The sequence below is a fragment of the Corvus moneduloides genome, chromosome Z (genome assembly GCF_009650955.1).
Source record: "Corvus moneduloides isolate bCorMon1 chromosome Z, bCorMon1.pri, whole genome shotgun sequence".
Taxonomy (NCBI): Eukaryota; Metazoa; Chordata; class Aves; order Passeriformes; family Corvidae; genus Corvus; species Corvus moneduloides.
In genome coordinates this window covers 31,223,950-31,247,571 of record NC_045511.1, presented here as the reverse complement: position 1 = coordinate 31,247,571, position 23,622 = coordinate 31,223,950, and the positions used below count along the sequence as shown (strand labels likewise).

The following is a 23,622-nucleotide window of genomic DNA, read 5'->3' as shown; positions in this document are numbered from 1 at the left end:
TTTTTGAATACACCTGTTTTTCTAGGCTCTGTTCTGTTCTGAAGCTGCAGTGCTTCAATATGATTCTTTTGCAGTGTTGTGATTTAACTTCAGCCAGCAACCAAACCCACACAGCTGCTACCTTATTTCTCCCTGGTAGGATTGGGGAGAGAATCACAAGCTAAAAGTGAGAACTTGTGGGTTGAAACAAAGTCAGTTTAATAGGTAAGGCAAAAACCACAGGGTGCAAGCAAAACAAAACAAGGAATTCATTTGCCTTTTCCCATGGCCAGGCAGGTATACAGCCATCTCCAGGAATGCAAGGCTCCATCATGCATGATGGTTACTTGGGAAGACAAAAACCATTGCTGTGAATGTTTCCCCTTACCTTCTTCCCCTTACCCAGCTTTATGGGTTGGGCATGATGTCCTGTGTAACGGAATATTCCTTTGGATAGCTGGGGTCAGGTGTCCTGGCTGTGTCCCTTCCCAGTTTCTTGTGCACCCCAAGCCTGCTTGCTGGTGAGGTGATGTGAGAGGCAGAAAATACCTCAACTCTGTGTAAGCCCTGCTTACCAATTAAAAAAAAAAAATCCCTGTGTTATCAGCACTGTTTCCCTCACAAATACAAAACACAGCCTCATTTAGTTACTATGAAGAAAATTACTTCTGCTGAAACCAGCACACACTACTGTTGTAATATTTGAGATGTACTTAAGCCCATGTTGAATCCTGTGGCGAACAGGGATAGAAAGGACTTTTTGCCTTAGCTTTTCTTTGTTTACTGGTGACTTTACATAAGCTTGCACTAACAAAGGAATGCGCTATTTAAATCTCTTACAAAGTGATGCTTTCTGAAATTATCTTATTTATAAATTAAAATACTAGAGTACAATGAAAAGTTGTAGGAGACTTAGACTGTTTATTTCAGCCTTTTTTCCTGTGCTTAGCACAAACACAATTTTTTGTGATAATCAGTTCAGGTAATTCATCTCAGTAACCCTTGAACTCCTTATCTGGATAGGAAGACATGTTGCTGATAGGAAAACTTGGTCTTCAACATCTGGCAATTGCGGTTGAGACTTAAAACAAAAAGAAGAAGCTTCGTTTGTAACTTGCTTCCTTGATCCTGAATATATCTACTCTTTAGGTGTTTTGAGTGCCCCAAGAATCAAGTTTCATATACTATATCCTTACTGGACAGTTGATTTCAAGGATATAGGTTCTTAGCAGTAAAGCTGATTTTTTGTTAGTGTTTTGAAGCACCAAAGGAATATTACTGAACCATTCAAGCTTTTTGAACAAAGGACAAATATTAAAAGAAGCCTAATCTTTCTTTTTTTTTGTTGTTTTGTTTGGGGGTTTTTTTTGTTATTTGTTTTTGGGGTTTTAAAACTTTTTCTGGCTTAAATATATGTGCACAAATTAAGTTGAAAGCTGTTTTACTTTATTCCTTGCTTTAAGAATATTTCAGATAGTAATCTGAGTTGTTGATACTTCTAGTGCAGCAGAGTTGTAGGCAGGACTGAAGTTTTATTGCACTTCATTCTAAAAAGCGGTGTTTACACTGTGTAACACTACTTTTGTTGAGCATCTTGCTTAATTTCAACATGAAGGTGGCAATAAAGTGTAAAATTGCTTCTTAGACATTTGCATAACCTAAGTTGTGTATATGTGACTATATAATACTGTTTCTCACATCTACTGTCTCTTGTCTCTCTCACTGCAGGTTTCTGAATGTGGCTGGCCAGCAAGACGAGCACCAAATCTTCAGAATCTCTATAGCATATGCAAGAACATGCATTTATGGCTGAAACAAGACCAGAAAAATGTTTGCATTGTGCATTGCCTTGTAAGAAATTGGTCTTAGTCTGAAGTGCTTTGTTCAATAGAGCTTTAAACTGTAAATAAGGGTGCTAGTATCCATTCAGTTGGGGACTGTTACTGGCTTTCTTTGATGGAAGCCCCAAGGTCAATTCTTTCCTACTGTGTTTGTAGGGAAGTTACTTGCATCAATTTTCTCCTTAGGGAAATTAGTAGGGTAATGTAGTCCTTGCTTACTTGCATTTAGAGTGAAATGCAGTGTAGAGGTGGTATTAAGGCGAATAAGGTTGTATTAAGATATTTGGGAGAAAAAGAAATCAACTGCACTCTTTCGCTATTTGCTCCCTTTTTTTGTCTTCTGTGTGATAGATGGGTGTACACTGCATATCCCACTACTGTCCATTCAGAATGTAATCTGTAGCCACAGAATGTCAGAAACTGACTGTGAGACTTCTGGTTTACTTTCTTTTGCTGGCAGCAGATTGCTCTGTAACTTTCACTATTCTCCAAAGTATTATTAACTTCGATACAACCAAAAAAAGCAATAAAACTGTCTATAGAGCCACTTCATGTCAAACATGGTGTGGGGGAGGAATGAATTTAAAGGATAGTAACTCTGCTCAGGTTTTAAAAATGAGGTCACTCTTACACTTAAGAGAATTGAATGTGAAATTTTGACATTTTACTGTACAGTAAAAAGAGAAACATGACTGTGACAATGCTTGCAATGCTGCTGGAAAGCATTCAAAACCTGTTTGTTGATATGGTATAGCAGTCAATAGGGAATATCACTATCAGAGTCAAAATCAGGATTTGTTAATCTGACAAACCATACTTGTGTGTTATGCAGTGTTTTGCAAGTAAAAAGTCAGTTAATGTCATCTCCTGGAAACCAACATATTTTTTGGTGCTGCTGTGAGGTTAGGCATCTAGTTCTATATTAATGTGATGCTTCTAATACCTCAGTGTCACATGATTGTGTCAAGTAGGTAAGAAGCTCATGTGATGAATTAGCGCCAGGTTTTGTAACATCTTTCCTTTGAAGTCTTTTGTTCAAGGCACCTAACTCATTCATTTTCCTCACGTGTGAGGGAAACTTTTTTATATATGTGGCTGTGTGCCAGATGTGATGTAAAAAGTGTACACCAGGACTATCAGAAATCAATGATAAAAATTCTGTTCCATGTTGCTAGCAAACAAACCTGGAGAAGTGCTGTTTTGTTAACCATTACCTCTTTCAAATCTTCTGCCTTTTAAAATATAGGGATGTATCTATGGATATGTATGTAGCTGGGGTTCCTGCAGAAAGAAGTTCAGTGTTTTAATCTCCTTCTCTTGGTTTCTTGGCAAGCTATTAACAGCTTTAGACAGAAGTCTAAAGAGTTTAGTGTGGTTTAGTTCTTCTGAATCTTTGTACTTCCCTTTGAGCAGAAGCCCATGGCTGTCAGTCAAAAATAGCACTGATCTGGGATTTCAGATAGCAGCCAGGAAACAAACCTAAAAAATGGGTATTACTGACAGTAAGGTAAAGAACATCAACTGAAAATTTCAAATAGTGTTCAGCTAAAGTAATTATTCGCATTTGAAGAAGAAGGTAATACGTAATATATTTTGTGTTGTGTGGAAATGAAATGAAAACGTCTCACATTCAGATACAAACTTCAAATCAAATCATGGCACTGGACCTTGGACGTCACGACATTAAATAATGACAGGATATAGGATACATAATAGGATGTTCTTCAGTAACTTGTATAATGCTTTTTCCACTAGGTTTACTAACAAAGCTATTTTTTTTTATTAGGATGGAAGAGCAGCATCTGCTGTTGTAGTTTGTTCCTTCCTGTGTTTTTGTCGTCTTTTCACTACTGCTGAAGCTGCTGTTTATATGTTCAGTATGAAACGCTGTCCACCTGGCATTTGGCCTTCTCATAAAAGGTACTGTTGAAGCAAGTAGTTATTAAATTCTGAATATGGCATAGGATGTTTTTAGAAAGATAGATAATTTCAGTAATGTCTGCGTTCAAACGTGTTTTTCCACGTATTTTGCTTTATTGTGTATAGAAGGTAGTTCTGAATTTTCTGAGCCTGTAAGTACCCATCAGAAGTGGGTCAAGTATGACCTGTAGTGAAGAAGTGTCAGGAATGAAGACAAGGGTATGCAGAGCTTTTCAATGCTTTCTTAATTACACAATCCTCTTCCACATGTGTAAGAATTACTTCATATTTCCTGGTTGTTACAGTAGGTTTTATTGTGTCAGAGCACTGCAAGGTCTATGGGAATACCAGAAGTTTTTTCAGTCAGTTGGGTAAAAATGCCTAGTGCTTTTTAAAGGAGTGTATGCAGAGGTGACTTGCATATACTTTGACAAATGTTTTCAACTGGTTATTTGATTTAATTTGATAGATCTTACAACCATAAAGTCTGAATAGCAAGTGACACTGGTAGTAAGGGTGTTTCCTACAAAAAGGACTAAATTTTGAGGGGTGGGTAAAGTATTAGTTCACTATAAATGACAGATTATGTTTTTGTACACATTTAGTTTGAGTATACTTAAGGGGTTCTCCACAAAATAATATCTATTAGGACAAATTTAAAGCCTTTAGGAAGATTTGAGTGATCCATTATGTATAAGACACAAAATAAGTAGTTCTCCTAGTTTAGTGTTTTAAGACCTTTTGAAATAGCAGCTAGTTTGTTTTAGAAGTCAATATATGTAAAGCTACAAACCCTTTTGTGTCATTCTATCAGGTTTGAAAATCTGTTCACTGGAGGTGGTCTTAAGTGTTCCCACTGTTTCACTGTTAACACTTACCAAGGCTTAGCGACTGGATAAGAACAGAAGTAACTCGCTTGTGCCTTCACCCGTTTCTTAGAATTTTGTGCTCTGACTAAATGAGTACCTTCTGCTTTGGCAGATACATTGAATACATGTGTGACATGATGGCTGAAGAACCCATTATTCCTCACAGCAAGCCCATCCTGGTCAGATCAATTGTCATGACTCCCGTTCCGCTTTTCAGTAAGCAGCGTAATGGCTGCAGGCCTTTTTGTGAGGTTTATGTGGGGGATGAAAGAGTAACCACTACGTCCCAGGAATATGACAAAATGAAGTAAGTACAGATTACAACTTGCTCTGAAGCAAGTTTTGTTTTTCTAGATTATACCATTTACATGTTTCTAGATTCCTCTGTCCCCTTTTACCTGATCTTGAAAGGTAAATCATCGGGAAGAGAATGTGGTTGTTACAGCAGCTTGGATCTAGTCTTGCAGAACAGTGGGTGTGATGGTGGGGTGGCACCCTGGACACTGCAAGACAGTGAGCAAGACCCTTTTCTCACTCCATGTGATGTAAGACTGGGAACTTTGATCCCTGATGTACTTGTGCTAAGCACAGTGTTATGTCTCAGTCATGGAAACTGTAAGGATTCCACAGGCATGGCAGCTGCAAGGTGACTGCTTATTAGCCCCTATAGAGCTCTGGTGTCTGTACAAGAATTGCAAATACTAACACTACTAGATGTGGGTAATCATAGACAAGAGAAATGAGAGAATACAGAAATCTGTCTAGCTTTTCAGCTACTGAAGGCCTTGGAGAAAGCAGGCTAAATACTAAGGTAGTACTCTGTTTAATCTCTTTTAAATTAAATTAACTGTGGTTATGTTTGTTTTTTTGGTTTTTTTTTTTTTCTTTAGGGAGTTTAAAATTGAAGATGGGAAAGCAGTAATCCCACTGGGTATAACAGTCCAAGGAGATGTTCTCATTGTGATCTATCATGCCAGGTCAACTCTAGGAGGACGACTACAAGCCAAGGTAATTGATAAATTTAAGAGCCTAAATGGAGGATTTGCTTTTTTCGTTGCAGTTTTGTATCCTACTAGTTATCTCCTAAGTACTTTGCTATATTTACTGTTCTTCATTCATAGAAATGTTTGAGGTTTTCATTCACTTGTGAATTCAACATTTTCAAGCCTTCTGAGTATGTCCACTCCTAATGCTGTACATGTAGATGCTTTCGTAAGCATTTTTGGAAAGTACTTCAGTATTGATAATTATTATATTTGTAAGGAAAGCCACTAGCCAGCTTTTTTGAGGCAGCAATTATTGTCTGTTAAGTTACACAACAAGCCAGAACTTTTTGATTCTGTGCGCACAAACTGCAAACAAAGGAAAAATACCACTCAGCAGAAAAGTGGGATTCCAGAGACTGCCTATACAAAACAGGCTAGAGAAATCCATGTGGTTTTATAACCTATTTCTAAAGTCAGGTTCAGTTTTTATAGCTAATTTTCTTACTTTTGTTCTACTAGGGAGAATGCATATTTTCTTTTTTAATTCAACTATGGATGCAAATAAGATCACAAGAAACTTGTTAATGAAGCCTGTCTTCAAATTTTTTAAAAGAGAGGCATGTTCTTTTTTCTCCAGATGAGTAACCCAAATTAAACTTGGAAATCTGTGTAAAAGATAAGGAGGGGAAGTGCAAAGTTTAGAGCTTGGAGCTTTGTGGAAATTGATCCAGTTTTTCAACCAGTTTCTGTACATGTGGGACATACATATATATTCATACATAGTTACTGTTACTGAAATTGTTTTCCCTATGGTTTTTTTCTGCTTTGTGAGTAGGAAGGTGAGTATCAAATCTTGTCATGTTGCAGAGGTTCAACAAAACCTTCCAGAACACCTTAAAACTAAAAACCTCAGTGAAATGATTCCTTAATGCACAAAAATAACTACTGTATGGATCAACATCATCAGGAAAAGGGCATAAAACTGATAAAATTTAGTGAAGGTTAGGTTATGCTCCTTGTACAACCTCACCTTTATTCATGATAGAGTTTCTTTGATGTGGTTTCTCTGGCATTTATTCACTAATAGAAAAGACTAGAATTTTCTCAGCTGTCAGCTATAGCACGATACATCAACAGTGTGTGTGATGATCTGGGTTTGGAGGTTTGATGGAACAATATTCAATGTGTCCTTAGTTTTATGTACTGTAAATTGCCCCCTGAAGTTCTCTGCAGGTCTCTTACAGAGATCAGCCACCACATTTCAGGATTTCTCTTGTGTTTAGAGCTGAGCATTGTGAATGTCTTCTGCTTGCTCACAGCTAATTTGAGAGAGGGTTTAGTTTATCTTTTAGGAAAGCGCTGGTAGGGATGGAAGAATCAGAGAAGCTCTCTCCAGTGTATCCATGTCTCTTGGAGTAAGGAGCCCAGCACTGGACACAATTACAGATGGGGCTTCACTGGTGCTGAATAGAGGGGAATGATCAACCCCCCCTTAACCTGTGGCAGTGCTTTTTGTATTATTTGGTTTCTGGCTATGATGTTCGGTAAACGCTCATTTACAAGGAAAGCTTTCATAATTCAAATTATTGTATCGTATTTTCTGGACTATTACTGTATTACTTCTTTGTAAGAACTGGCAAGACTATTTCACAGGTGTTGTAACTAAGGCTGGGAAACAAATGCGGGCTACGTTGATCAGTGAGCTGTAATTTGGATTTGTGCAAGACCAGGAGCTACATGAATCTTCTATAGTAGCCTTTTCTGGGCACTCACATTCCCATCAGGCATGGGAAAGTAGTTTTTCTCTCAACAGTTGAGTGATTAAAATGAGTCAGTTCAGAAAAGCCCTAACATTCTGTCTGGAATGAATGGCTGACTTGAAGTTGCACTTGAAGGAAAAAACCCTTGCACGCCTTCTGAAGTGCTCTTTTAAATGTGCTACATTTAAAACTGTTTTCAGTCGATTCCTTTATATGTGACATAAGTATATTTCTTGGCTACTGTATTGCACAATGGATTTTTCTGAGCATGTGTTACTCAGAAACGGAACAAAGGTCATGCAATTTTAGCCTCCAGAACAGAATCTGGAAGTACATTAGACTTTGGTAGTGTGTTTTGAGGTTAGTGATGAGATGTATCTTACTGAGGGTCTTTTGGTTTATTAGTGGTAGTAATAGATCTATGTTCTGTCTCAACTGCATTTAAATCTTTCAAGATAAAGTATACTGCTAATTAAATGGAAGTTTTTTGTAGCAAAGCAAATACTAAAATATTTTAATACAGTTAATACTTTGCATTATGTTAAAGGCAGAACATTGTACATACTGTTCGTGTTGGTTTATGCAGTTTCCTGTTTCTTTTCAACAGATGGCTTCAATGAAGATGTTTCAGATTCAGTTCCATACAGGTTTTGTGCCCCGAAATGCCACTACAGTGAAATTTGCCAAGTATGTTGACACCTTTTTGTAGGAGACTGGAAGAAATTTTCTTTGAAACTGCTTAACCTGCCAAACATCAACATATAGCAGGGAGAAGGAAATATAGTCAGTGTAGGAAGTAGATGACTTTGATTGCAGTAAGATTATTTTGTTTACTCACATTAAGGAAACTAAATGTTTTGTTAATGATACAAAAAAACCCTGTGTGCAAAAATACCACCTGTTTAAAATGGGAAAAGTAAAGAAATACAGCATTTTTTATGTCTTATACTAAATGCTTTGAAGTTTTGTTTTGGACTGCAGTAGGTCTAATCCAGTTAGCCCTCAGTATCAAGAAACTTCTTGTCTGTGTCTTTACAGGTATGATCTGGATGCCTGTGACATACAAGAGAAATACCCTGATTTATTTCAAGTCAATCTGGAAGTAGAGGTGGAGCCCAGAGATAGGCCCAGCTGTGAACAGCCACCTTGGGATAACATGAATATAAAGGGACTAAATCCCAAGATCCTCTTCTCCACCCGAGAGGAACAACAAGAGATTTTATCCAAATTTGGTAATGAATCCCTTGAAAAACTAAAGAACGTGAAAAAATTTTCAATGTACTTAGTGTTTGAGGCTTTTGTTTAATTTTTGATATTCCATTAATTGAAAGAAATTTAAAAGGTGGTTTTTTTTGTAAATACCAGTTTAAAATATGCTTTGTATGGAGGAGCTTAAGTTATCCTCCAGTAGTGGATTATAATTATCCCTGTCTTACTTTCACTGTGCTTACTTGTGCTTGCTTTAAAGCTATGAATAGGCCATTTGCAGGGAGGGACTTTTAGCAAATGGAATTGTAAAAGTCGGTATTTGTAGACACAAATACTTGAAAGAGATTTATTTGGCTAAACTGGCATCAGTATCATTTCAGTTAAAATTATGTGAGCATGCCTCACAAATGGTTTTAGGCAAGAATGTTTTTATCAACATACTTATGCATAGCCATGTAATGTTGTAATTAATTTCCCCAACTTTTCCTAATATGTTCTAGCAGAGTTTTTTTGTTAATGCTGCTTATTCAGTGCTTCATCTGTAGATGCCTGCATTAATTCCAGTTAATGGTATTCAGTGTCTTTCTTCTTCTCCTGATATCAGTAATTAGCTTTTACATTTTCATTCAGGCTCTTAAGCCTTCTCTGTGTTTTGAGGATAAAGAGGCATTATGAAGATTACTATGGTGATTTTAGTGATACGTGAGATCTCACCCTATGTTACATGTCAAGTACGTTTCTTTTCATATAAGGTGGTTGCTGCTGGCCTTTTTTTCTTTTAAGCAGGATATATGTTGTTTGTATTATGATTTTGACCATTTTCTATTTAACTTAGCTTAATCCTATTGTGAACACAACTCTCAGCTCTCTAAAGCTAAGGTGTGTAGCTTTGCATCATTGTTACTCTTGTGTTCTTAAGTCACTTCCATTTTCTGATTGATACATGATATGTAAGGATTTCAAATTACACTGAAAGTATTTCTTAAGATTGGTGGGAAGGGAATAGGACAAAAGCAAGTGCTGTGAAGTGATTTTATTAAACTTGCCATTAAAATTGAATTTACTCTTTCATTAGTCATGATCTTTCATGTACGGTTTGAGACATACTATTTATTCATCATCTCTGAACTAAAACTGAGAATGTGGAGGAAGAGTGAAAAAGTGCTCTACTAGTTGCGTATTTCAATTTAGATAAATAGGTTTCTCCCAGCCATTCATCCATTTTTTTCAAACAGTAGATGAATATTGACTAATTTAGGAAGTCTTCTTAATTTGCCTTGAGAAAACTTTGGTTTTGAGAGCTAATACAACAGTAGGTAACTGCCCTACTAGGTCTTACACAAGAGTCACTTAATATCTGATTTCAGTAAAATAAGAAATATAAGAAGCAGTTAATAGCAGCATACAATGTATTAACCCCTTTTGTGGTGTTTTTTAATCGCTCCATGTTCTTCACTAGCTTTGTATATTCTGAGTCTTTCTACAGCTGCATTTGCTTTTTTCTGTTTTTCTGTCTCTTATTTCAGATACTGTTCATAGCTCTTGCATGTTTTAGGGGATGGTTGGTACAAGTGAGGTGTTAATTACATTTTTCTACAAATATAAATAGAATGCTTGAGTGTTACACTATGATTCTGATTTAATGTCCTAGTTCAAAACAGGATCTTGCCAGTTTTTGCAGTTGAAACAAAGTTAATAATGCTAATTTCAGAGATGGTGGGGGCAGGAATTTGCATTTGCAGAGCAATAGATTGGAGGTAATTTGTCTTCCTACAGCAGTCAGCCTGAAAGATAAGTATCAGCTGCCATGTGGAGGATTGAGAAGTTTCTCTCTAAGTGTTCTGGCTTAAATTCTGTTTTATAGGGAAACCAGAGTTGCCTAGACAGCCAGGTTCCACTGCACAATATGAAGCAGAGGCATCCCAGCTGGAGCAGTCTTCAGAAAGTGCACCTACTGATACAGAATCCCCACACAGCGGTAGTACTGATGCCAATAACTTCTTTCACTCTCTGGACTGGAAAGGTACAGGTTTTCCTCTGAAGTAACTGTGTGGCTTATGTTTGTCTTGTATGCTTTCCAGTGAATGCTTAAGCCTTCTTACGCAGCAAGAGTCTCTAATTCACTAACCATGAGGAAAAGCTATTTAAAGAGTGAGCCCTGCAGAATAACAAGCGGTTGTTCTGCTTCATTTGGATAAACACCAAGTAAGGGGGTTTGGTGTTGAGTTTAACTTAAATGCTGAGCTAAATTTTTCTTTTTCTGTAGAAATCTTAACCTTTAAGGTCTGCAAGGAAGCTTTTTACTCCCATAGCCCCACGCCGGCTGAGGAACAGAGGAAACAAAGTAGACTAGCCAGTAGGGTCCAGATCAGTAAAGAGGACTAAGAAAATGTAATTTTATAGCACATGTGTGACTCCCTTTTCTGGGCGCTCCTTTGTTGGCAAAAATGACAGCAGCTGCTTATGCTTTTATTGAGTGGAGAAGCAATTACTGAGAAATCTTGTAAGCTCTGAGTGGCACAGAGATCTGAGGTGAATGTCCAAGTCAGTCTAATTTTGAAAAAATTTGTAATGCCTACTATTGTGGAGTGGCAAGTAGGGTAGTCAGCTGCTGCTTCGCCTGCCCTGTACAAACAGGTGGCAGGCAACACTTAGTTCCTTTTTCATCAATTCTTATGTGAGTTTTGGTTAGTTAGGAATTAATTTCATATGATGTCACCATGAAAGTCTCTCTTACCCTAGTCAGAAGAATAACCCTGGTCATTTAAAGATGTTATTCTTTTTTTCTATTCAAGAAGGAAAAACTCCAGAAAGTGGAATAGAAGACAATTCATCTAAAAATGATCCTGTTCAGCTATCTGATGACAGAGAAGAGAGTGATCCTTCAGATGAGGAGTTCCCTACATTTCCAGATGAAGGAAATGCAGTAATTGTTGATGAAAAAGACTCTACTCCAGAAGGAGAGTTGCTTTTTGAAACTAGTTTTGAAGCTCCATCTGCACCGTTACAAAAATCTCTCCCTGAAGAGAATGTAGACTTGCTGGGACTAGACTCTGATATTTCAGCAGAACAGAAACAACCTATCTCAGAAATTAACTCTTCATCAAGTAATGCTGACTTGTTGAACAATCTGTTTGTGAGTAGTGTGTCACAGGTTTCAGAGCCCACTGGAGATCTTCTTGGACAAGGAACAGATTTCTTTTTCAGCAGTCAGTGTCCAGCTGCTACTCAGGGTACGTCTTCAGCAGCAGCCATGTCTTCAGGTATGTGAGTTTTAACATCAGTACTTGTCGCCTGGGCAACACATGAATTGCTGCTTGCACTGTGCTTAGAAAATAAGTACCATGTTTCAACAGTACTGTGAAGACGTGTCAGTCTATAGCAAGACTGTGAATAGAATAGATATTATTTCTGCATGAAGGAGAGAAATTCCTGTACATTATCCAAGCATTCTATTATGTTGCCAGTATCCTATTAACTTTAAATTCCGTAAACAGAAAAGTATAAAATTTTGAATTTAAAGGAAATTCAGTATCTTAAAGAATTCTTAGCTTTCCCGTATGAATGTTATGTGCTAGATCCTTTTCTAAATCTATAACTTTTATTGCTAAGGCATAGAATTGTCATAACTTACTGCTTTTTTGAACTTTACCTAAAGCGATGGCATTAGATGCACAGAGCTGTCTGCTTAGGTCAAATGTGTGCGTGGGATTTTTAAGTGTTAATCACATAAGACTGCTGAGCAACTGGAAATTCTGTAGATTATTGTCCAAAACAGTAGGATAATGATACTGCTAAAAGATGTTTTCTTGCTGATTTTACTGATGTTGTTGGCAGGTCAGTATCCTTAAAGAGCATGCTAGGTAGTGCTGTCTATTTGGTATTTAAACAAGATGTTTTCGTTCAGAGATTCTGTTCCTCTTACCAGTGAATATTTAGCTCTTTGTCACTTTACTGAACTTTTGGTAATAATTCTCTGCCTGAAGTTAACATTAAGATTTCTGGGAATATTGGTTGGTAATCTGGGAAACCATTACAAGGCTTTGTTTGTTTGCACAAAGATAATTCATAGGGACTAAAAGCTTTCATCTATAGACAATTAAAAGTATTTTTTACAGCGTATTTAGATGACTTAAAATATTTACTTATTTTGAGGAATTCACTGTTGAACTTAGTTACTGTGATCAGGGAGAAATTATTTTAATTTACCATTTTTACATAGGTAGTAATAAAGGTTCCCTTTTATAGAATTCTTTATCTTTCTTTACTCATATCCACTGCATGAAGCACCTGAGCAGTAGTCATGTATGTATCCCATTCTTGTAGTCATTGTCATTCAGTGTATTTCATTGAATTGTATTGAGAGGTAAGTGCAAAAGTGAGAATATTTGGCCACTGTTACACGTTGTCTTGCACAACAAACTTGTACTTGAGCTTTTGTTTATGTGCGATGTTATAGTAAGTTTGCTTGAAATGTTGTTGAGTCCTGCACAACGTGGTTATTACCTGAGGACGTGCTGGGGTATTATAGCAGGATTATTCCTTCTCTTCAGCTTCTGAGTGAGTCTGGCAGGACTCCCTGGGCTCTTGAGGGTTCTTGACCCTAGAGGGCAGCAGAAACAGGAAGCTCTAAAGCCGTGATTCCAGCTGACTGTCACATGTTACTCCATGCTGACTATAAATACTCTTCCAGTTAGTTTTTTTCTTCATTGGAATCACTAGAGACCTGCTGCAGTCTTACTTCTATTGGTTTTCATTCTTGGGTTGACGTGCTTTCTGCCCCAGAATCGTCAATGCCTTCAAGTCTAAATGGTAGTATGAATGTTTCACTTCATATTCTTTCTAATAGTATAATAGTCCATTTTCTTAAAATCTGTTGCAAATTTGGTGTTATAGAGTATTTAACAAATGTAATTCTTCTTTGTGTATGTAGGTGATCACTCAAACTTAAGGTGTGTCTTAAATGGATGAAATTAACAATGCTGATGAATTGTATGCAGTCTTGCTGCTTGTATTTGAAGACATAGCTATTCATATTATGTATGGCTGAGATCTTTTTTGTACCAATGTGAAAGTTCATTTGTCTAGAGGAAGGAATAGGTGATTACTCTTCGCCACAAAAAGTTGTCAGAAGGCTGCTGCAGTTACTAGCATGAACTTTACTTTTTGTCTGTGCCCTCAGAGGAGTAAGGCTTTTCCAGCTTCATTTATTCTGCAATTTGTCATAAGATAATTTTGTTTTCTGCTTCTTTTTTAGCCGACCCATTTGACCCATTCACAATGTCATCAAGTTCAGAGAATCAAGCCCTGTCTGGTCCAGACCTCTTTGGGGACTTTCTTAATCCAACCTCAACATCTACAGCTAATGCAGTTCCTTCCACACAAAGTTCACTTCCACCTTCTTCCAGCTCAGATTTCTTAAATTTAGGTAAGTGTGCTTCTGTTGTTCTGTTTCTCAACAGTTTCCTCTCCTCTGTGCATTTATCTTTCAGCTTAGTGGATTAGTGTCTTAATAGATCCACTTGTGATTGCTGTTTTAATTAGCTTTGTATTCTGGAAGTGCAGATGCAAATGCATGAAGAAGCAAGTGTTTCCTGTATAATGTTATGCTATTATTTATGATGTGACAGAATTTCTAGTATTGCTAACCATATGTTAGGAGATGGAGTCTCCTCTCAATGATCTAAGAACTGAGGGTACACAAACATCTGGAAACTTACTTTATAGGTGATAGTATGCTATGTTGACTGTTCAGATTTTAAAGATTTTATGGAAACGTAGGAAGAGAAGTGAGCAAGTCAAGTTATAATATAGCCAGTTGACGAAGTGCAGGCTGGGGCTAGCTAGCACCTTCCTGACCTGAATGCATTCTGGTAATATACTCACAAAGTACATTATGTAATACTCTAATCTTATTTGTTTCATTTCTCTGATATATTCTTGGCAAAGCCTTTCCCTCATGCATTTATTTTAAAATCTATTAATCTTTAAACAAAAATGTTTGTGATATGTTCAGTCTTCCCATCATTCTTTAAAGAGAAACAGACATTTGCAAAAATGGTGGAGTGGTAGAGCCACTAGTGTTAGAGCTTTTTAAAATCTGACTTTGAAAGAAAGGTATGAGTTCTCTCCATAGGAATATGAGCTGTGATCAGTCTGTAAGAGCTCTTCTCTGCTGCTCTCTCATTCCTCTCTTTCTGCATAGGCCCTTCCCATGGGATACAATCTTTTAAGAACATGGGTCTCTGTAGGGTACAGTCCCTTAGGAAGAGATTGATATAGGGGTGTGGTTCTCCCAGGGACTGCAGCTTTTGCCAGGAACCTGCTGCTGCATGGGCTGCTCTCCCTGGGCTGTGGCTTCATCCAGGACATATCCACCTGTGTAGCGTCCTCCACAGGCTACAGTGTGAATATTTGTTCCCCTGTGGTGTTTCCCGTGTGTTGCAGGGCAATCCCTGCTCTTGGCATCTGGAGCACCTCCTTCCATTCCTTCTCTACCAACCTTAATGTCTGCAGGCCTGTTTCTCGCACATCTCTCCCTTCTCTTACAGCTGCTGTGCAGTATTTTTTGCTTTTTCTAGCATGTTTTCTCAAAGACATCTAGTCTGGGAGGCTCAGCTGTGGCTTGTGGTGAATCTGTTGGAGCTGGCTCTTTCCAACAGAGAAGCCCAGGCCTCTTCTCCCACAGACACCTCCTTAAAATGTGCAGATAGCTAGGAATGGTGGTATCACACACCTTATCCTGAATCTAGAATGATTTCTTCCCAGGGCTTATTGCATGCAGCTTTGACTTGCCCCTCCTTGTTTAGCAGTTGCTCTAGTTGACCCTGCCTCTGAGTGATGCAGTCTGAGTATTAGCTACAGATAAACTGGACAGAAAAAAATGCATTATTTGTCTGACTGACAGAAGGGCTTCTTCTTTGAAATAAAAGGCTACCCAGCTGACTGCTCTCTCTACCATATTATTAATCATTATATTCCAGCTGTGCTTGATTCTGCTGAGAAGATTCCACTTGCTGCCTCCTTTGCAATGTTTTTGTTCTGTCCTGTAGATAGTAACAGCCATATGTTTCAGTTGTATAGTTGCCAGTTTTATGCCACTATTGCTGTCCCTGGGTGAGGTTACCAAACATGAATGTTTTGCTCAATAGAAGATTTTATCAATACTGATCTGTGGAGCATTATCTCCAGCAGACTCTGCAGCTGGGATGGGGCAACTCTGGATGCAGACAGACTGGGGAATGAGATGCTGGAGAGGAGCACCATGGAAGGGGACCTGGGAGTCCTGGTCGATGGCAAGCTGAATGAGTCAGCAGTGCCCTGGCAGCCAGAGAGCCAACCATGTCCTGGGGGTATCAGGCACAGCATCGACAGCTGGGCAAGGGAGGGGATTGTCCTGCTCTGCACTGGAGAAGCCTCACCTTGAGTGCTGAGGGCAGTTTTGGGTGCCACAATATAAAAAAGACATTAAGCTGTTAGAGAGTGTCCAAAGGAGGGCCATGAGGATGGTGAAGGTTCTTGAGGGGAAGCTGTATGAGGAGCAGCTGAGGTCACTTGGTCTGTTGAGCTTGGAGGAGACTGAGGGGAGACCTCATTGCAGTTAAAACTTCCTTGTGAGGGGAAGAGGAGAAGCAGACACTGATCTGATCTCTGTGGTGACCAGTGACAGGACCCAAGGGTGACAGGCCTGAAGTTGTGTCAGAGGAGGTTTAGGTCGGATATCAGGAAAAGGTTTTTCTACCAGAGGCTGGTTGGGCATTGGAACAGTGGGAAGTGGTCACAGCACCAGCCTGACAAGGTGCTGTAGAAGCTGTAGAAGCGTTTGGAAAACACTGTTAGGCACATGGTATGGTTCTTGGGGCTGCCCTGTGCAGAGCTGGGAGCTGGACTTCATGGTCCTTGTGGTTCCCTTGCAGCTCAACATATTTTATGGTCTCAGCCAAAATTTAACTCACTTGGGAGGCAGGACCTCTGGAGATACTCTAGTTGATGTGCTTAAAGCCAGGGTCAAGTAAAGTAGGCTATTCAGGACTGTGTCCTTGCTGATTTTTAGTATTTCCAGGGCTGTAGACTCTGCAGCTGGGCAACCTATGCCAGTGTTGGAGAGATCTTAGAGGAAAGAAAGTGTTTTTTAATGGAGTTCCTTGTGGTTCAGTTTGTGCCCATTGCCTCTTGTCCTTCCACTGGGCAACACAGATAAGAGTCTGTCTCAGTCTTTTTTTGTTTATTCACATTAAGTATTTTTACACATTTATAAGAGCGTTCCCAGTTCTTTTCTCCAAGTTTAATAGTACCAGAACCCCCATATCAGAGAGGAGACAAAAAACCCTTTTATGTATTAAAGTGGGGAAAAAAATTACAGATTTCTGTTCACTAAATGTTTATCTGCAGTCTTAAGGAGAACAGCATCAATATTCAGCTGTTAATAATATTTGAGCAAGTACAGAAAAAAAAGGAATATTTTTACATCTAACTTCAATGCTTATTGTTTTGTGGTTACTCCTTCTGATTTTACTTGATAGCTTGCGCCCCATTAAGTGCGTTAGGATACCTGCTATTTTAATGTAATTTGTGGGGCTTTCTGTCAACATAGGAAAAGATACTTAAAATGTACCCATTTTCTCTTCAGCCTGCTGTTTTACACTGTTTTCCCAATATTTCTCTATTGCTATGCAGTCTTTAAAAACCATATGGAAGTGGAGAAACTGGGGTAACATTTCATGCTTTTTTATATTTATCTTTCAAATGAGAGCTTTTATCTGTGTTTAGCTGAAATGATGTATGTATTTTAGTCTTTAGCATTCTATCCGGTTGCAGTTACCAATTTAATCAAGTAAGTTAGGAATATTAAAAGTTATATTGCTTTTAATGTGAATTTGTGAGTCCTGAAAGGACAGGATCACTAGTAACTGGAGAAGAAAGGAGAAATAAGAACATGTTCTCAAATGACATATTTGGAAGAGTTGTGTTAAGTGAGCAGAAGACAGTGCAAACATGAGGTCATTAAAGGGAGGAAAAAAAGTTAGTAGTAATGGCAGTGACCATTGAAAATAAGCTGCAGTAATGAGATTTCATCAATCTGTTAGAGCAGTTTTATAAGTGTCTAGAATCGAATTTTAGTGGTGGGTACGCTTTGTTAGTAAATGATTACTAGACGGCTATAGATACCAGGAGAAAAGCTGTTTCAGTGAACACAAGTTCAAGACACAGAATTTTAACCTTGTATTTCTCAAATGTTGGCTTAAAATTTAAAATCACAGGGGTTTTAAAATGAAAGATAGTTCTTTGTGCCAGTTTGGCCAAATTTAGAAATACATCCTCTTAGAGAAGGCACAACCCCACCAGGTTCAGGAAAAAATAAATTTTCCTCGAAGGAAAGTGAAAGAGATAAAAACTATTTATTTAACAAACACATGGGAAAGGAAAATAATGCTGAATAATAAAATCTTTCGCTGTGGGGGAAAAACCTGGGAAAGTGTTAGAGTCCTCCCTTTGGTCTCCTCGGAGCTGGGGCTTGGCCCAGGGCCAGGCCCTCTGTGCTCAGTGGAAAGCCCTCCCAATGTGTTCTGATACTGAAGCAGTCCAGCAGAAAAGAGAGAAAATCTGAAATTCCAGAGAAGGAAAAAAAAGTTCAACTCTCAGTCTCTCTCCGGAGAAAAAAGTTGAAAAAGTGGCCAAAAGCTGACTGGAGAGCCGCAAGCCAGGTGCTTCCTCGCTCTCCTGCTGCAGCTGGAAAAAAAGTCGCTATCTCTGTGTGACTTTGAACAAGCTGCAAACTGCTTTGAAAAAGTTTTGCTCAGTTTTTCCTTCCCCCTCTCAGGCTCAGTTTAAAGGCATAAAAAGGCACAAAAATTAATTCCTGGGCGTAGGCAGTGATATGGGATACACATCATAAAGTCACCCCAAGACATTCTTATACAATATCTGGTCTCTTAAGGCATTCTGTCCTGTAATAGGAAAATGTTGTGCTGTTGCTGCTAAACAGCTGTGCATTTACAAGGTAACTTAATTTTCTTTTGGATTTTTCAAGTAGCAGATCATCTTTAATGCAGGTTGAGTCAGGAATATATTTCCCTCGAAGACAGCACAAGATCTAGGAGGCGATCAAAAGAAACCAGAGTGATCAGTGTAGTTTTTTCTTGAGCAGAAGTTAGTTTCTGTGAACTTGTGTTCTCAAACAGGCTTTAGACAAGGCTAAAAAAACTTGCATCATACTAAACCAGCCTCTTGGTTCACAGAAAATCCTGTTGTCGTCTGTGATTAAAGGATTTCCTGTAGACATGACAAGTTAAATAAAGAAAACCTTATGTGAAGTTGTGTGTAGGATATAGTAAAATGCAGGTCTCTTATTTTGGGAAGCTGGAAAGTGTGATCTGATTACCACCAACTTATTCTTGCATCTTAGCTTAGTTTGAGCAGTGTTAGTAATGAACACCGTTCTTTGCTCTGACCTCCAGTGGTTCATTGCTGTATGGCTAAGGAGTATCAATATGCATATTAAAAACTTGAAACAACCAGGTTTGGGTCTGCATGCCCATGATCTTAGTTGCTTCCATTTTTGGAATACTGAGCTATAGTTCATGTTTTACCATTTCTTCAGATATGCTGCTCCTTTATCTTAATGTGTCTGTATGAACTCCAGTGTGCCAGTTATAAAAATAGGGAATCATCATACCATCATGTGGTCTCATCATACCTTTTCAGAATATGTAGAAGTCAGAGAATCATGTTAATAACACTTTTTCTTGATGTTAAAATCTGACATATAATAGTGCCCAGGTTTTAGAACTAAACAGAAGATAGCATAAGAATAAAAAGTTTCCGGAGGAATAGGTTATCTGTTCAGTATATTGTACATTGCATGTTTCAGCTTTTTCTGGTAAGCGTAGTGGATGTATATGTGTTTTTACTATTAATAGTGAATTTACTGCTGTGCGTAGCAGTAGGCTACTTCCTGCTTAGTTCAGGGTGGGGGAGGTGATGAACTTGACTGCTCTTAAGCCAACTGTTATAAAACAGCTCAATTTCCACAGTATGTTCTCGATCTTTCAAATGCACTCAGCTGTAATTTAATTTATTCTTATTTCTCTCCACTTGTATTCATAATAGTTAATTTTATGTGTTGTTGTTAATTTTCTTATGCCCCTGTAAGAAGACTTTCAATAGCAGAGATTGTAGAACAAAGTAATTTCTAGTCTAAAAATCAATATTAGTATTAATTCAAGGCCTGCTAAACTTTTGGGAGTGGTATATGATACAGCAGACTTCTGAGCTGGTGAATAGGTCCTGGTTTATAGCCTGACACTGCTGTTTAGCAGATAGCTGGGGTCCTGAGTATTGAGGCAAATACGTACTGTTTCTCTCGTGGTTTCAGAGGCAGGGAGATGAAGCTTGGGTGTGGAGAACGGGCTGGAAATGGTGGGTACTTCTTGCATTTTATTGTGATGTTTTCCTTCCCATGCAGCAGAGAATACTGCTGAAATACAGGCTTTCAGCAGATATTTGTGCAGTATTTGATGTGCTTCCTTTGCAGCTGTAAGATCTAATTATAAATAGTATTACTAGATTGAGGTACTGGAGGGGTATTTAATTTGCTTCTAATTATTTCCTTGATTAAGAGGATTTGATATCAATATTTACAGAATGTAAAGTTGAGAAGCTGAGACAAGTGAAAGACTGTGATGTAGTAGTTGAAACAGTCAAACCCTCAAAATGTCATTGCTTTTTTAAGGATGAGTGGGTTAGGGTTTAGAAAGTTATGTCTGTGAAATGTCTTAGAGCACCACTAAATGTTCTGGCTTTACTGAAATATCACCTCTCACTGTAGCACTGACTGTTGTTGTAGCATTAAAGTAGGGGTTCCATTCAAGAGCTGTCCTGCTTCACTGTAAGTCTCCAAAAGCTGTGCTTAAGAACAATGCTCAGAACTGTCATGCAGCTTTGAGCGTTCCATACATAGCATATCTCGTTCTGAGGATGGCTCACCTCACAGTATGTGTGAGTGTGTAAGTGGAGAATCATTTGCAAGCATCAGGGATGGCAGTTATACCTTTAGGTGGGATGTGGCATTTTCCAGGAGTTAGTGGCAGCACCTTGCATGCTTTTAAATACGGCTTTTTCATTTAGATGTCATGGTGGGTTTGTTTTGCATGTAGAAGAGCGATTTTTATCCATGGAGCTAGAGATTCTTAACCTTTCCCCAGAAAAAACCCCATTCTTCCTGTATCCTGGTCTTCAATTCTGTGCATTTGTTTGTGTGTTACACCTAAAAGGGTCTATTAGTTGTCCAAGAGGCCCCTTTGTCACAAGAGGCTTAGGTTAGGCATACCTGCAGTTTGAACTGACCTGGCTTCACCTGTGTAGCACCCAGACTGCTGAGTGATTAAGAGCACCATTCATGAAGCACTGCTGCTTCCCGCTTATCTGCTGTGTTGTCAGAAACAGCAGCATGCACTAGACCTGTACCTGAGCTAGTCCTTTTTGTCAGGAGACCTAAGCTGTTAAATTCAAAGCATTGCTTGTGCATGAAAATACTTTATTTATGAAGTGTGTGGGATGTTTTAAAATAGAGATGAAGGAATCCCAGTGGTAAAACCCTTCTGAGTCCTGCTTAAGACTGCACAACTGTTATCAAGAGATTTAAGCAAGCTGTGCAGCTGACAATGTGGTACCCGTTCTGTTGGAATTGGTAAAATATGTTATTGTGATGGTTTTCTTAAACGTAAAAATATTTCTTTTTTCTTCTGTAGGCAATTTGACACCAGAGCCACCTAAAATATCATCATCTACAAGCCACCCAGATCTCTTAAGTGGTTGGGATTCTTGGGCAGATTCCTCAACAACCAGCAGTGTAGCATCACCACAGCTGAAGCCTGTTTGTGAAGGTATTATGAAATAAAATGTTTCCATTAGAGGAGTACTCCAGACTGGGTCAGTTTAACCACCTGAACATGTCTTCAAGCATTTCTGGTTTGTTGCTTAAAAGCTCCTTTAGTAAGGCACTCATGTAGTTTTTCAGATTTAAGTTCACAACACAGGAATTAAATTGTTTCAGTTCTCTGTAGTAATGGTGATTCTTGTCGTGGGAAAAGATGTGAAGCAGGATGCTGGGGAGGTTTGCATGAGGCATTGTGGAGATACTACTTTTATTCTTTCCCTCAATTTCCAAACAGACCAAGTACGTGATGTGTTTTCTTATTATTCAGGCCAAGCTTTTACCACCGGAAGCCAGTCCAGTGTGTCTTCAGGTCTGTCTTTCAACCAGGCGAAATCTCAGAACTTTGATCCTTTTGCTGATCTTGCAAATCTGGGATCTGGTCTTCCAGGTGAGATCTTACTTTTTTAGACTATACTTAGTGCTTCTACTGTTTGATTTGCTTCTTGTACCAATAAATGTTACTGACAGCCTATAAAGGTAAGTTTTTCCTTTTAATTCTTAATGACCAGCTTGAGGTATTTGCTGAGAGCTGGTGAGTAACAAGAAAAGATTGAATCTTACAGATATTGTGTGAAACATCCAGAATAATATTTGAGAAGATAACTACAGCTAACAGTGATATAGAAACAGTAAAAATAAGCAATGCTTCAGAATCTAGTTGAGATGGTAAGAGAAACCAGGAGTTACTGATTCAATAAGTGAGCATGAGGTTTCTTACCTTGCATCGATTAATACTGTTCTCAAAGGATTTAAAATGAAAGCAGGATTAAGTTAGTTAAATTTGTTAGTTCCAAAGTGACAATTGTTTTCCTGTTAGCTCAGTACTTTGAATTCAGCGGACTTTCATAGCTCTGCTACTCAGATCTACCGTGTCTGTAAGATGAGCACAAAGTAAACCTCTGTGTGCACACCAGTACCAAAAGCATTATGAGCATTTGTCAGTTTGCAATGGAGGGCACAAGGAGTTCTGGAAGATAAGACACATTGCAGAGTAACTCCCATTCCAGGGTGTTTTATTGGCCTGAAATTCAGGAATTAGTCCTGCAGCATTCTCAAAAGGGCTGGAAAAAGGAAGGGCAGTGAAAAGAGCTGAGGTCTTTGCATTTCAGAACCTATACTACCATAACAAATGTGACCAGCTGCCCAGAATACAAGGAATGATTCAGAACAGCCTAGTGTCACTGAACTGCACAAACCTGCTCTTCCCTTAGCTTGGAGCCTGTTTCTTCCCTGTTGCCTTGGAAGTTAGTGTTGTGTATTGAATTGAGTACCAGTGGAATTCTTGTAGAAACACTAGGTAACATGCAGTGTTTGACTTCTTGTTGTTGCTTGTGCATAATCACTGCCAAAATTCTGGTGTTGAAGCAGTACCCATGAGGCTGCTTTGCAGTAAACAATTTTCAAAAATTTTCTAGTTTAATAACTCAGGTTAATACAGATCGTTAAATATACAGATAGTGTGACAGTAAAAAAGGTCAATTTATCTTTGACTTGAAGATGTAGGTATAGCCTACACTGAATCCAGTGAAAGAAATCACACTAATTTTAGCAGGACTTGGGTCAATTAATTATTCTTTCAGTTAGCTTCCAACAGGAAAAATGACTGCATTAAAAAGTAGCCAGATGTCGTTGTCCTAGTTAACGTTTGCAAGCTTGAAATGAATTTTCAAGTCGTCACAAGAACTGTAATTCAGTTTTGGAATACAACTGGAATGCCCACACTGTGTTGTATTTTTCATGGGAGTTTTTTGGCTTCCTCATACAAACCATTGTTCTGGAAGAAAATTTGAGAGTTCAGGCTGCTTAATTATGAACTATATATAAACCCAAAAGAAACAGTAGCTAAAGCTATATAAACCCAAAAGAAACAGTAGCTAAAAGTAGTTAATCGTGGTGTATTAGCATAGTGGTAGGATACCAATAGTGGTAGGATACCAATAGTGCTCTGTCCTGGTTGGTGTTATCACACTCTTCCTTAGGAACGGTCTTGTATCTGAAAGTAGGAGTGTGGTGTTGAAAAGTTTCTGTGAGCAGTGAGGCACTGACTTGTCCTACAGGAAGAATTCGTTGACCTTGGAAACTGGAATAATGAACGTAGAATGCTTTGAAAGAATAAGAGAA

At 38.4% G+C, this 23,622-nt stretch overlaps 1 protein-coding gene across 2 annotated transcripts in view; it reads left to right on the top strand.

Annotated features, from left to right (window-relative positions):
• The window catches only part of GAK (cyclin G associated kinase), a 68,263-nt gene that overhangs the window by 32,083 nt on the left and 12,558 nt on the right, over positions 1 to 23,622 (top strand). Inside the window, exons 14-24 of one of the 2 annotated variants that reach the window (XM_032095584.1) lie at positions 1,708 to 1,830; positions 3,607 to 3,740; positions 4,722 to 4,916; positions 5,500 to 5,617; positions 7,963 to 8,042; positions 8,394 to 8,587; positions 10,429 to 10,587; positions 11,360 to 11,827; positions 13,822 to 13,992; positions 21,314 to 21,448; positions 21,770 to 21,889. In XM_032095584.1, the coding sequence (XP_031951475.1) occupies positions 1,708 to 1,830; positions 3,607 to 3,740; positions 4,722 to 4,916; positions 5,500 to 5,617; positions 7,963 to 8,042; positions 8,394 to 8,587; positions 10,429 to 10,587; positions 11,360 to 11,827; positions 13,822 to 13,992; positions 21,314 to 21,448; positions 21,770 to 21,889 (1,897 nt within the window). The remainder of the gene's footprint in view (positions 1 to 1,707; positions 1,831 to 3,606; positions 3,741 to 4,721; positions 4,917 to 5,499; positions 5,618 to 7,962; positions 8,043 to 8,393; positions 8,588 to 10,428; positions 10,588 to 11,359; positions 11,828 to 13,821; positions 13,993 to 21,313; positions 21,449 to 21,769; positions 21,890 to 23,622) is intronic. The other variant, XM_032095585.1, reaches the window with a different exon arrangement.